Below are 15,005 nucleotides of genomic sequence, written 5' to 3'. Positions count from 1 at the left end.
CTTTTTTCTGACACTTTTGTTTACATGTAAAACACAGTATTTTGCCAGAAAATTACTTAGAGCCCCCAAACATAACATATTTATTTTAAAGCAGAGGACCCTGAGAATAAAATGGTGGGTCTTGCGATTTTTTTCATACAGTATTTGCATAGCGGTTTTCAACCTTTTTTTTTTTAAATACATTTTTTTGAATTTTAATGCACAAAAACACAATATAATACCCAATTGTTTGGTAAAACATGATGTTCCGCTGAGTAAATACAGTGCCTTGAAAAAGTATTCATACCCCTGACGTTTTCCACATTTTGTCATGTTACAACCAAAGTCGTAAATTTATTTTATTGGGATTTTATGTGATAGACCAACACAAAGTGACTCATAATTGTGAAGTGGAAGGAAAATGATAAATGGTTTTCAACATTTTTACAAATAAATATGTGAAAAGTGTGGGGGGGGGGGGTTACACTTGTATGGCGCCCCCCGGGGTCAATACTTTGTAGAACCCCCTTTCTCTGCAATTACAGCTACAAGTCTTTTTGGGGATGTCTCTACCAGCTTTGCACATCTAGAGAGGGACATTTCTGTCCTTTCTTCTTTACAAAATATCTCAAGCTCTGTCAGATTGGATGGAGAGCGTCTTTGAACAGCAATTTCCAAGTCTTGCCACAGATTCTCAATTGGATTTGGGTCTGGACTGTGACTGGGCCATTCTAACACATGAATATGCTTTGATCTAAACCAGGGATCTTCAAACTACGGCCCTCCAGCTGTTGCAGAACTACACATCCCATGATGTATTGTAAAACTCTGACATTCACAGGCATGACTAGGCATGATGGGAATTGTAGTTCCTGAACCACTGGAAGCCCGTAGTTTGGAGACCTCTGGTCTAAACCATCCCATTGTAGCTCTGGCTGGATGTTTCAGGTCGTTGTCCTGCTGGAAGGTGAACCTCCGCCCCGGTCTCAAGTCTTTTGCAGACTCCAACAGGTTTTCTTCTAAGATTGTCCTGTATTTGGCTCCATCCATCTTCCCATCAACTCTGACCAGCTTCCCTGTCCCTGCTGAAGAAAAGCATCCCCACCATATGTATTACATGTATGTAAATGCATTACAACAGGTCACATTGGGCAGGCAGCACCGCCACTAAATGCAACACATTCAGGTGATTGGAGCCACGCCACAACCATGTGTAATGCACACCATTGCAGCACACTTTTAATGGTTAATACAGACATTATATCGCCTCAACGCAGCCACCTGTGAAATGCCTCTGAAAAGCAACGCACCAAAGATCGCTTTTTAGAGGGGCGGTAAACCACCAAACACGTAGACAAGGCCTTATTATTTATTATTGGTACTTATATAGCATTAAAAATGTATGCAGCACTTTACATTCACATAATTTAAGGACCTTACAATCCACAGTTCTTGTTATCTCATACACATACTAGGGCCAATTTAATCAGGAGCCATTTCACCTACCAGCATGTCATTGGAATGTGGGAGGAAACTCACTCAAGCACAGGGAGAATATGCAAACTTCATGCAAATAGTGTCCTGTTGGGATTTAAACCAAGAACCCCAGTGCTGCAATGTAGAAGTGCTGGTCAATCCTAAATTGAGGGACATAATATTCATTGTAGTAATTGGGGGGTTGGGGTAGGACAAGTCAAGTTATAAGTGACAGTGATAGTGTATACAGACTATATGCTCCGCACTAATCTGATAATCCATTATGATGTAAACCTCCTGGGTAAAAATCCGTATTTTTTTGCTAGAAAATGTCTTAGAACCCCCCAAACATTCTGCATTTTTTTTTTACCAGAGACCCTAGAGAATAAAATGGCGATCGTTGCAGGATTTTAGGTCACACAGTATTTTGCCCTGTACACACAGTCAGACATTCCGACAACAAAATTCGTATTTTGCCCTAAACTGGTGTTGCATACACACGGTCAGACAAAGTTGTCGGAAAATCCAATCGTTTGGAACGTGATGACGTTTGTTCGTTACGACGGGACTACGTTGAGGCTAGTAGCCAATAGTTTTGGTCTCGTAATTTGATCTGAGCATGCGTGGCACTTTGTCCGATCGGAATGCTCTACAAATGATCGGAAAAAGTCAGATCGGATTTTTTTGGTGGAAAATTTGAGATCCTGCTCTCAAATTTTTTCCCTCTGAATTTCCGACAGAAAAAGTCCGATAGAGCCCACACACGATCGTATTTTCCGACAATATAATCCGATCTGACCTTTTCTCTCTGAATTTCCGGCCGTGTGTACAAGGCATCAGTCCAACGGTCTTTCAAATGCTATTTTTTTGGAAGAAATACACTTTCATAAATAAAATTTTAAAAAACCCATTAAAGTTAGCCCAATTCTTTTGTATAATGTGAAAGATGATGTTACAACGAGTAAATTGATACCTAACATGTCATGCTTTAAAATTGCGCACACTCGTGGAATGGCGACAATCTGTAGTACTTAAAAATCTCCATAGGCAAAGTTTTTAACATTTCAGTTTAGAGTTACAGAGGCGGTCCTGTGCTAGAATATTGCTCTTGCTCTAACGATTGTGGCAAGACCTCACGTGTGTGGTTTGAACACCGTTTACATTTGAGGGCGTGACTTACGTATGCGTTCGCTTCTGCACGAAAGCACGGAGGGCTTATTTATTTATTTTTACATTTTTACGCTGTCCTGTGTGACTCGCGCATGCGCAGTATGGAATCGGGAAGTGAAGCCGCAAGGCTTCACTTCCTGATTCCCATAGCGAAGATGGCAGCACCCGAGAGTCGACCGACAGATCGGCTTCGGGTGCCGACATCGTGGGTGTGCTGGACGGGTAAGTGTCCATATTTTAAAAGTCAGCAGCTGCAGTATTTGTAGCTGCTGACTTAAAAAAAAAAAAAATGGCAGAACTCCCGCTTTAAAGCGGTAGTAAACCCGCTGAAATGTTTTTTTGTTTTTTTTTCATACCTGTAACGGAAAAGGCATAATGAGCTAGTATGCATCGCATACTGGCTTATTATGAAATACTTACCTTACAACGATTCCCTGACATCTCGTCCGATACACGCCGAGGGAGTTGACATGTTCCCTGGTGTCTTCCGGATATCGTGGCTCCGGCGCTTTGAGTGGCCCAGAGCAGCGATATCGTCACTCCCGCACGCATGCGGACATGCCGGCTGATCGCTTGGGCCTCCTGGTGGCACGGGAGAACCTGGGAGAGCCGCGGAAGGTGATGTGGACGTCCCCTCCTGCTGCTTGGAATAACAGCCAAGTGGCTGCTTAGTTGTTATCACAAGAAAGCCAACCGCAGGCTCTAAAAAACTGTACGGTGCAGCTGCATATCATCCCCGGTACAACCCCTTCAAGGCGAGGCCGAATATTTGCGTTACGTTGGTGTAAAGGGGTTACGTTTGTCGCCATTCCATGTGCATGCGCAGATTTAAAGTGTGACATGTTAGGCATCTGTTTATTCAGCGTGACGTCATCTTTTATATTTTACTAAAAACATGAGGTAAAAAAATTATCACAACCGCCATTTTATTCTTTAGGGCCTCTGCAAAATATAATTATATTATATATATATATATATATATATATATATATATATATATATATATTTATTGAGGGTTTTAAGTCATTTTCTAGCAACATATACAGATTTTTGCATATATGAGAGAAGTGTTACACTGAGGAATACACTTTCCATGGATCTTTACACAGAGAAATGAGTGACTGGAGGGATGGACACCAATAGAACGTTATCATGAGTCAGTGACAAGCAGACAGATCAACATCATCATCATCTCATAGATGGAAATTTCTATGTAGAATTTTCCGATGTTAAAATCACCATCGTTCTGAGCATGCGTCGGATTCCGGGGCCGGCGTATGCGCAGTAGGAGCCGCGAAAATCCAGATCGTTCTGCGCATGCGTCGAATTCTGGGCCAGCGCATGTGCAGTAGGTGCCGCAAAAATCACGATCGTTCTGCGCATTTGTCGGATTCCGGGCCGGCGCATGCGCAGTAGGTGCCCCAAAAATCCTGATTGTTCTGCGCATGTGCTGGATTCCGGGCCGGCGCATGCGCAGTAGGAGTCTCAAAAATCCTGATCGTTCTGCGCATGCGTCGGATTATAAGCCAGCGCATGCACAGTAGGAGCCGCAAAAATCTCGATCGTTCTGCGCATGCACCGGATTCCGGGCAGGCGTATCCGCAGTAGGTGCCCCCGAAAATCTCGCTCGTTCTGGGCATGCGTCGGATTTCCGGGCCGGCGTATGCACAGTTGGAGCCACAAAAATGGAGGCTGGGGGGAGAGAGAGAGTTTCTGGAGGCTGTTGGGGAGAGAGAGTTGCTGGGGAAAGAGAGAGACACTGGGGGGGGGGGGGAGAGTTTCTGGAGGCTGTGGGGGGGGGGAGAGGCTGGGGGGAGAGAGAGTGTCGGGGGGGAGGGAGTTGCTGGGGGGAGAGAGTTGCTGGAGGCTGTGGGGGGGGGGGGAGAGGCTGGGGGAGAGAGAGTGTCGGGGGGGAGGGAGTTGCTGGAGGCTGTGGGCGGGGGAGAGTTGCTGGAGGCTGGGGAGAGAGAGTTTCTGGAAGAATGGTCAATTATTCCCATAGACACACTCCTAAACATTGTGGACGGCCTTCCCAGAAGAGTTGAAGCTGTTATAACTCAATATTGAATATTTCATTCATTCATTCACAGAAGAATAGTCCAGATACAACTTTATTCTGGTAAAGACTCAGATAAAAGAGGCAGCCAACATGTTTCAGGGGTCCAAAAAATGTCTCCCAGGGCTTGAGATTGGGAACAATGCATGTGGACTGAACAGAGGGTACCGTTTACAGTATTTTTACCAGCGTGATATCAGGCACAGGCCTCGTCAGTAGTGGGTGTGCCTTTCAATCTTAGATCCACTGTTTTGCACTAAAAACCAAGGATACTGTGGGAATCTTCTGGAGTCTAAGAGCTGCCAACCTGTACCAACATCATTATAACACTACTGGACAGCAATACCACTAGGACAACCCCAGAGTCCAGCACTACCTATCCACTTTCCCAAGCGATTTGATGACCTGGATATATGAATTGAGAACCTTCAAAGACAATCTGCCACCGGCTCTTTTTTTGCATTTACCAATTTTGAGTGACACAAGCCATATCGAAAGGTAGACACTAACCCAAAGTGCCGGCACGGCTGGCTTTCAGTCAATTTTCAGCATAGTTGCAATGGATTGGTAGCTCAGAATCAGAAAATGATTGCTAGCATGGACGGCAGGCCCGTTATTATATCTTTTAGTGCCACTCTAAGTGATCCGCTATTTGAAAGGGTGCTGGTGTCTAAAATGCCTCAGCCTCGGCTCCTCCTAAGACCACACTTTACTGACGAAGGTGGGGCGAAACACGTCAGCGGGCACAGTCTTAGGAGGAGTCAAGGCCACTTCTCATAGATATTAAACACTGAGCTGCTGGTGTGCGGAGCCTTCACATTCCATAGTGACTGCCAGATATTTTAATTCCATGCAATCAGCATTACATCATAAGCTGATATAAAACTTCAAACCTAAAATGGTCACGAAATTGTTAGCATACGTCAAAGCCCTTTCCAAAAAAGTCCACAAAAGTGAAGACTGGCTTTGATCCTAATTTCCAAGGTCCTGTGGTGCCCAATCTCACTGACCAATAGTGAAGATCAGGAGATGGGAGGGGGCCAGGCTCACTGTGACTTATATAGGCAATGTTAATTGCCTATATTATTATTATTTGTCTATAATTTCAGCTTCCTTTATATCTGTATCTTTTAGGGAAGAGGGCACATGGCCTTTTGGTCAAGTTCTCCCTCTTCCATGGGGTCTCCCATTCAGGGGAGCCCCACCTAATACTTGGGTTGGTTTTGCTTTGACAGGCCTCCCGAAGAAAGGGGTCCACCTGGTTTCAGATGGGTGGACCAGTGAGCATCCCAGTCCCTGTCAGGAGCCTTACGCCCCGGGGGATCAGTGCTAGGGTCCCCCCTCTTCGGAGGAGGGCCGCGTGTAAATCCCGTGTAGTTTTTTGCGTGCTTCACTTTTTTTATGCACCAGGTGTTAGGTTTTGTGAGTGTTTCACTACACTGCAGGAGTTTAAAACACAAAAGAACAAAAAAAAACTGATCTTTTCTCAGGGAATGGCCGGCTGTACAGTACCTATGCTGGTATGATGGGGGTCCTGGGGAGCCCCCTTTGGATAGCTGAGGAAACCAAATGAGCATGCATCATGTAAGGTGTGGGTGGAGAATACTCCCTCAGAATGGATGGACCTCCTGGTCCAGTGTTGCCTGGTCTGGTCTTGGGCTGGGAAGGCAGAGAACCTATGGTGTGTCTGTGCCCTCTTGGAGTGGCGCCCCAGGGGTTCCTCCTAGTGTTAACTATGAGTCTGGCAACCTTACTATTCCTCTGTGGCTAGGCCTTTTGGTTGAGACTGGGGCCGTTTTTGTTACCAGGCTACAAGGCCTCACCAATGCACTTGCACTGGCATATTTAATTTATTTTTTTCTCTCACAATTTGTCACTTTGCACTTTTTTCTGTAATTTTTTTCACTTGGATGGATTGTGTGGGTCCTCATGCCTACTCGAAAGTCTAGGGGGAGGATGTGTGGCCATAAGGCCCCCCCCCCCCCGAACCAGGAGTCTCTCTTCAGGAGAGACCCTCATCTAGTACTCAGTGGTTGGCTTCCGGTGACTATAAGGAGAGGGGTCCACCAGGCCCTAGGTGGACCAAGTTTGAGCCTTGCCCTAGTTTGAGCCTAGCCCTGTCAGGACCCTTGCACCCCAAGAGGGGTCGGGAAAGGTCCTACACCCCTAAGTGCACTTTTTTTTTGTGCGTTTTTCACATGCACTTTTTTTGTGTACACTTAGTGTTTTGCTTTTGTGCACCACCACAGGTTAAAAAAAAAATATATATATATATATATATATCTTCTGGTGGCTTTGACATGTGGTTTCCTCTGGAATTGACCTTTGCTTAAAAGGGTAACTACACTTTTGGGGGGGAAAAAATATAGCACAAGCCATATTGTAATTAAATTTTACAAAAAAATGAACTTTTCATTTCAAACTTTAACACTGAAATTTCTTCATAAAATTCAATGCAACATGGTAACCAGGAGGCGTTCTGTATACCATTGGTGTACAAAACATCTAAAAAAATGTAATTTCCTGCTTGCGTGATTTTCTCAGTAGTTTACACTAAGATACAAGTCAAATTTTAGGCATCCCCTGCAATGAGAATTTGCTTTTTTGAGTGGGATACTCCCCAAATGGCTAATTACTTTTAAAGGGATGCCGACACTGCAGCTTTCTTCAGCAGAACACCGACAGAGCATCAGCTGATTATAATGAACCAGGTACTCCCATTCAAAATCTGTCTGCATAGGACATTGCAAAACAAACGACTATTTTTTCAGAGCAGAACCTGGTAGGGATCTGCAACAAAGAAGGTTAAAATCCTTGCAATGTATATTGATCACCCAGAGGGGATTTTTTTTCCCTCAACCAAAGTCGGGTTACTCCTTAAATATTTTTCTATCATATGCTTAGTATGAATTTCCCTGGTTTGTGATAGGGTAACATTAATGACAGTCAGGGCTAGGCTCTTGCTATTTAAGGGCAGCCCTTTTTTTTCACAGCACAGAAGCTGCTCAGCTATCGGTTAATTACCAGCCACTGGTTGTTTCCACAGTGACTCACCTGGTTACCATTACCTTCCTCATTAGTCCAGCCTGCAGCCATCCCCTTTTTGCTATTTACACAGCTTAGCTCATTTCCTCCTTGCCCTTGTGTGGTCTATGATCTCCAGGGTGTTCCCGCCTGTGTATGACTTGGCCTGGCTGACTTCTCTTCTGATACCTGTTCCTGATTTTGCTCTCGACTACGCTGACTTCTGGTTTCCTGGTTCCGGCTCGTCTGATTATTCGCTCTAGCATCCAAACCCCAGCTTCAGTTTTCGACTACGTTCCTGAACTGTTATTTTTTGCTATTTCATTAAAGGTGTGATTTTGACAGTACTTTCTGTCTCCACCTGGTTTATGGTTCCTGACAATGACTTTTGAAAGGGAACCTATCACAAAGCAAAAGACCTGTGTAATCAATGGTGGCTGACATTCACAGTCTGACTGAACACTGGTTTTTGGACAATGAAGCAAGCTGTCAGTTTTACTGGAAATGATATCAACTAGCATGTGGTCCAAGAGAAACAGAATGGCTGCCACAGTTAGAGGCTTCATTTTAAGACCACAAAGAGGCGCATACTGGTGCTTTTAGAACAAATAAAAATTTTGGGTAAGACCATGGAAAGTTTTTCGGAAGTTTAGCTAGAGTCTTTTTTTGCCATCTCGTCCGGCGTGTGCATTTTCAGGTGGCGTCTCAGCGCCCTGCGGGTGAAGCATTTCTTACAGTTGACGCAGAACCGCAGTTTGCGGTGTTTCTCTAAGGCCTGCTCTGTGTCCAGCAGTTTCCCGCACCGGCCGCACTCAAACAGTGAGCTCCCCGAATGTTTCCTCATGTGTATGAGCAGGCTGCATTTATGGCCGAACGCCTGCCCGCACTCTTTGCAACAAAACGGCTTCTCGCCGGTGTGGGTTCGCTGGTGAATAATGTACTGCGAGCGGTAATTGTACTGCAAGCCGCAGACCTCGCAAGGATATCGTAGCTTGCCATGTTCCTTGGCTTTATGCTTTTCAAGATCGCCCTTGACATCAAAGACCTCAGCACAGTCTTCACACCTCAGCAGAGTTTCCTCGCTGTGCGTGATTTGGTGAGTTTTAAGCTCGGCCATGCTGTAAAAACACATATTGCATACGCCACACCAGAGTGTTGCCTGCGAAGGTCTTTGTCTGCTGACCCAGTCCAGTGCTGGGAGGTTCCTTAGCCTACTTTCAGAATGTTCTTCTAACTCTGTGTCGTTGTGAGCGGTGTGCCATGCGACATCAACTGTATCAGAGGGCACAACAGGCTGCTTAAGAACCTTTTTTTGGCGCCCTGTCTGCCTTTTCATGATGGGTGTGTCGGAAGAATAGCCATGCCACGGCATCCAGTGAGTGGAAGTGGTGCCATCCTCTGCTATCCACAGCATGGGACCGGGTGCATTATGGGAGTCATCTGCTGCATTCGAACCAGTGCTGACCTCTGACACAGAGGAAAAAAAATAAGATAGATTTTTAAAGAAGACTTTAAATTAGATACAAATAATAACATTTAATAAATTAAGAAAATAAATAGTAGCAGGAAGGCCTGACTAAGCTACCTTTGCTGGAGAAAACGCTGCTTTCACCATTGCTGGTCCCATGTCTAAAAGCCTTGTCATTTGGTCATGTGATCTCCACTAAAGGCGAGGAACGAAGTTTAGGTTGCTTGAGCCTCTGCTTTAGGAGAGATCATAGGGGTTGATTTACTAAAGGCATATACACATATTTCCAAAAGTATTGGGACACCTGCCTTTACATGCACATGAACTTTAATAGAATCCTAGTCTGTAGGGTTCAACATTGAGTTGGCCCACTCTTTGCAGCTATAACAGCTTCAACTCTTCTGGGAAGGCCGTCCACAAGGTTTAGGAGTGTGTCTATGTGAATGTTTGACCATTCTTCCAGAAGCGTATTTGTGAGGTCAGGCACTGATGTTGGTCGAGAAGGCCTGGCTCCCAGTGTCCGCTCTAATTCATCCCAAAGGTGTTCTTTTGGCAATATAGTGTAGATTGTGCAGTTGCACTCTGCAAAGTGCAGTTGAAGTGAAGCGCAGCTGACTTCCATCATCCAATCATGTGCAAGCAAAAATGCCTTTCTTTTTTGTTTTTCTTGCATGTGATTGGGTTTCCTTCGAAAAGTGAAGCTTTAAACCTTTTGCTAAGCTCTGCAGCAACTGTACTTTGCAAAGTGCAACTGCACAGTCAATTTGCCTTTAGTAAATAAACCCCCATGCGACAAAGTGCCTAGACTTTTTAGGCATGTGATCAACCCTGGAGGGAAGCCGAAGCAGCATTTCTACAAAGTAAGACAATATATATTTGATTATTATTTCACTACAGGCTGGAGGCACAGCGCATGAACCTGACCTAGAAGCTCTCAGCCTTCCTGGGTGAGCTTATAATGTGGATCTACTTGCAGCAGCACAGACCGTTGTCATTCAGGGTGGAATCCTTATGCCGCGTACACACGACCAGACTTTTTGACAGCAAAGGTCAGACGGAACGAGTCCCTCGGACAATTCGATCGTGTGTGTGGGCTCCATCGGACCTTTGCTTGCCAAAAATCCGGCAGACTTTAGAAACAGAACATGTTTTAAATTTTTCCGCCTGACCAGGAAATCCATTCGTCTGTATGCTAGTCCGACGCACAAAAACTGACGCTAGGGCAGCTATTGGCTACTGGCTATGAACTTCCCTTATTCTAGTTCGGTCTTACGTCATCACGTTCGAATCCGTCGGACTTTGGTGTGATTATGTGTGTCCAAGTCCATTCATTCAGAAAGTCCGCCGGAACTCCCTCGGGAAGACTTTCCAACCTAGTCCGTCAAAAAGTCCGGTCGTGTGTACGCGGCATTAGGCAACTTTCATACTGAGGCGCTTTACAGAGCTAAAAATAGCGCCTGTAAAGAGCCTCTCCTGTCTCTCCAGTGTAAAAACCTCCGGAAAATTGACGGAATAAAAAAAAAAATAGCGGCGTTTTACCATCAATGCCCGCCCACTCCAGTGTGAAAGCAGCCTTAAAGAATTCCCCCTAACATTTCTGGCCATGGCCATCTTGAGTAAGGGCAAATGATTCATGAAGCATTTACTTCCTGGAACCTATCTGCCCTTAGTTCAAGCATGCGTGCATGCAGGAGAGTGCGCTTAGCTAAGAAAACCCCTCCTCCTTTCCTCCCCTCTTGAAGACTCCTGGGTTGTAGGACATCCTTTGCCTAGGCAAGAAACCAGGAAGTACCTGAAGAAATCTAAAAAAATAAAAAAATTGCTTACAACAAGTAAATATGATCTACTTTGCTATCAATTTACTAATGCTAGCAGTATGAGGATTAAGGATAATCAATGTCGATTGGGAGAGTGAAGCTCCACTTTAATGCTACAAGCATTACCGTAAATGCTATTTAGTGACAACTGATAAAACACACAGAAGTTGAAGTGTTATCTTCAAGAAGTGACTCTCATAATCATCAATAATGACATTTGCAAAATACAATTCATTACCTGGAGAACAATCTTCTCTTTTAATCAGGGGCTTCAAGTCATGGCTGGCGCTCACAGTTTCTTCGTTGCCAAGTTCTAGGGCACAATAGGTAATAAGAACTTATTATTAACCACTTTCAGACCGAACCAATTTGCTGGTCAAAGACCAGACCACTTTTTGCGATTCGGCACTGCGTCGCTTTAACTGACAATTGCGCGGTCGTGCGACGTGGCTCCCAAACAAAATTGACGTCCTTTTTTTCCCACAAATAGAGCTTTCTTTTGGTGGTATTTGATCCCCCCTGCGGTTTTTATTTTTTGCGCTATAAACAAAAATAGAGCGTCAATTTTGAAAAAAACGCATTATTTTTTACTTTTTGTTATAATAAATATCCCCCAAAAATATATAAAAAAACATTTTTTTCCCTCAGTTTAGGCCGATACGTATTCTTCTACATATTTTTGGTAAAAAAAATCGCAATAAGCGATTATTGATTGGTTTGCGCAAAAGTTATAGCGTTTACAAAATAGGGATAGTTTTATAGCATTTTTATTAATAATTTTTTATTATTTATTTTTTTACTAGTAATGGCGGCGATCAGCGATTTTTATTGTGACTGCGACATTGTGGGGGACCCATCTGACATTTTTGACACATTTTTGGGACCATTGTCATTTATACAGTAATCACTGCTATATAAATGCAGTGATTCCTGTGTAAATGACACTGGCAGTGAAAGGGTTAACCAGTGGGTGGCAGTGTAGGGGTTAAGTGTTCCTAGGGGAGTGTTACTAACTGTGGGGGGGTTGGGCTTTCATTTAGTGTACACTGATCTCTGCTCCAATCACATGGAGCAGAGATCAGCGTCACTAGTTGCTAGGCAGAATAGACAAATGTTGTTTACACAGCATTTGCTCTATTCGGCCGCTCCGTGAGACGATCGCGGGGATGCCCGCGGCGATCGAGTCCGCGGGTCCCGCGACCGGACTCAGGGGGGTCCCGACCAGCGCTGGCAGGGCGGCATCGAATATTGGACGTACCTGTACGCCAATATGCCTGCCCGTGCCATTCTGTCGACGTACATCGTCGTGCGCTGGTCGGGAAGTGGTTAAGGAAGAAAAGTTTTTTGTTTGTTTTTTCCAGAAAAGCAAATTCCGCTTGTAATAATTGCGGCTGTTCCCAAGAGGTATGCAATGGATGATGCACTTACCAGAGAATTAGCTTTATGAGAACTTTACCATTGATCAGGGGCTCCTGGATCTAGAAGTCATAGCCCTTGTACACACGATCGGACATTCCGACAACAAAATCCGTCGGATTTTTTCCGAAAATGGTGTTGCATACACACGGTCGGACAAAGTTGTCGGAAAATCCGATCGTTCGTAACGTGATGACGTTATTTCGTTACGACAGGACTACGTTCAGGCTAGTAGCCAATAGCTTTGGTCTAGGAATTTGATCTGAGCATGCGTGGCACTTTGTCCGATCAGAATTCTCTACAAACGATCGGCCAAAGTCCGATCGGATCATGTTGTCGGAAAATTTCTATATCCAGCTCTCAAACTTTGTTGGTCGGACGTTCCAACAGAAAAAGTCAGATGAAGCCCACACACTGCCGGATTATCCGACAACACGGTCCGATCGGACATTTTCCGTCGGAATGTCCGACTGTGTGTACAAGGGCTTACACATATAGAAGACAACATGTTTCAAGACTTAGGCGGTCCATAAATTATTTGAATTTCTTTCCTACCACGGGTGAAAAGAAAGAAAAAAAATGTTTTAAAAAAATCGCAGAACACAATGAATACGTCCATCAGCTATAGCCGTCAGCAGTGGTTGCATGTAAAAAATATGACAGGTTGGATGTAACCAAGTCAATCAATGGATTGACTTGGGTACAACAAACCTGCCCAGAAATGGATTGAACCTTGTCCGGTCCCTGCTGAACTGGCCGAATTTCGATCCATGTATGGCTTAAATGACAAAATTGTTATGATTCTACAGCCATGTCTAAAAGTTTTGAGAATGACACAAATATTAATTTTCACAAAGTCTGCTGCTTCATTGTTTTTAGCTCTTTTTGTCAGATGTTACTATGGCATACTGAAGTATAATTACAAGCATTTCATAAGTGTCAAAGTCTTTTATTGACAATTACATTAAGTTTATGCAAAGAGTCAATATTTGCAGTGTTGACCCTTCTTTTTCAAGACCTCCGCAATTCGCCCTGGCATGCTGTCAATCAACTTCTGGGCCACATACTGACTGAAGGCAGCCCATTCTTGCATAATCAATGCTTGGGGTTTGCCAGAATTTGTGGATTTTTTTTTTTTTTCCATCCGCCTCTTGAGTATTGTTCTCAATGGGATTAAGGTCTTGGGAGTTTCCTGGTCATGGACCCAAAATTTTGATGTTTTGTTCCCCAAGTCACTAGATTATCACTTTTGCCTTATGGCAAGGGGCTCCATCATGCTGGAAAAGGCATTTTTCCTCACCAAACTGTTCTTGGATGGTTGGGTGAATAGGCTCTCGGAGGCTGTTTTTGTGCCATCCTTTATTCATGGCTGTGTTCTTAGGCAAATTTGGGAATGCGCCCACTCCCTTGGCTGAGAAGCAACTCCACACATGAATGGTCTCAGCATGCTTTATAGTTGGCATGACACAGGACTGATGGTAGCGCTCACCTTTTCTTCTCTGGACAAGGTTTTTTTTCCCAATTCCCGACCAATAGGAATAGGGGTTTCAACAGAGAAAATGACTTTACCCCAGTCCTCAGCAGTCCAATCCCTGTACCTTTTGTAGGTAATGAGTCTGTCCCTGGTGTTTTTCCTGTAGAGAAGTGGCTTCTTTGTTGCCCTTCTTGACACCAGGCCATCCTCCAAAAGTCTTCTCCTCATTGTGCGTGCCGATATCCTCACACCTGTCTGAGCAAACTCTGCACTGGCGTTGCCCCGATCTGCAGGTAAATCAACTGTAGGGGACAGTCCTGGCACTTGCTGGACTTTTTATGGGTGCCCTAAAGCCTTCTTCACAAATGCGGTGGGAATGTTTTTTTTTATGGGATTAAGTTCATTTTCATGGCAAAGAGGGACTTCATCTGATCACTCTTCATAACAATCTGGAGTATATGCAACTTGTCATCATAAAAACTGAGGCAGCGGACTTTGTGAAAATGATTATTTGTGTCATTCTCAAAACTTTTGGCCACGGCTGTAAACAAAAGGAGATCCCTGCACCCTGCTGGGACTCAAAAAACCAGGATGGGCGACTTCAGCATCAAACTCCTACCTACTACAAGGAGAAGTGCAGTGTGCTCACTCCAGTTATCTTTACCAACAAGCAACAACTTTATCTTGGTCCAGCCCTGGTCCTCATAAAGGAATGTCTTGTATAGGGCCACAGGGAGGCCATCCTAATAGCAAGACTACAGCAAGACCCCTTTCAAACCACACCGCCCATAGCGTGGGCGGTAAAACGCTGCTATTTTTAGCGGCGTTTTACCGCTGGATTTGCGGTGCATTTCGGCCGCTAGTGGGGCGCTTTTAACCCCCGCTAGCGGCCGAGAAAGGGTTAAAACCGCCAGCAATACACCGCAATAGCGGCGTTTTGCCGGCGGTATTACAGCGCTGCCCCATTGATTTCAATGGGGAGCAGCAGTGGAGGAGCGGTAAACACACCGCTCCTTCACCGCTCCAAAGAAGCTGCTGACAGGACTTTTCCCTGACGTCCTGCCAGCGCACCGCTGTAGTGTGAAAGCCCTTTCACACTACAGCTTTCACACTAGGGGCTTTCAC

General features: G+C 44.7%; 1 protein-coding gene across 1 annotated transcript in view; it reads right to left on the bottom strand.

Annotated features, from left to right (window-relative positions):
- Positions 1-4,718: 4,718 nt before the first annotated feature.
- Positions 4,719-15,005, bottom strand: part of LOC143935121 (uncharacterized) — a 32,264-nt gene continuing 21,977 nt past the window's right edge. The window contains exons 10-11 of the mRNA XM_077458761.1: positions 11,229-11,303; positions 4,719-9,172 (exon numbers count right to left, since the gene is read on the bottom strand). Of these exons, the coding sequence (XP_077314887.1) occupies positions 8,355-9,172; positions 11,229-11,303 (893 nt within the window). The 3' untranslated portion in view covers positions 4,719-8,354. The remainder of the gene's footprint in view (positions 9,173-11,228; positions 11,304-15,005) is intronic.

This window comes from Lithobates pipiens, unplaced genomic scaffold, assembly GCF_037356315.1.
Source record: "Lithobates pipiens isolate NorthernLeopardFrog02 unplaced genomic scaffold, aLitPip1_a1.2 Scaffold_28, whole genome shotgun sequence".
NCBI lineage: Eukaryota > Metazoa > Chordata > Amphibia > Anura > Ranidae > Lithobates > Lithobates pipiens.
The sequence above is the reverse complement of the archived record's forward strand: the minus strand, read 5'-3'. Positions and strand labels throughout refer to the sequence as shown.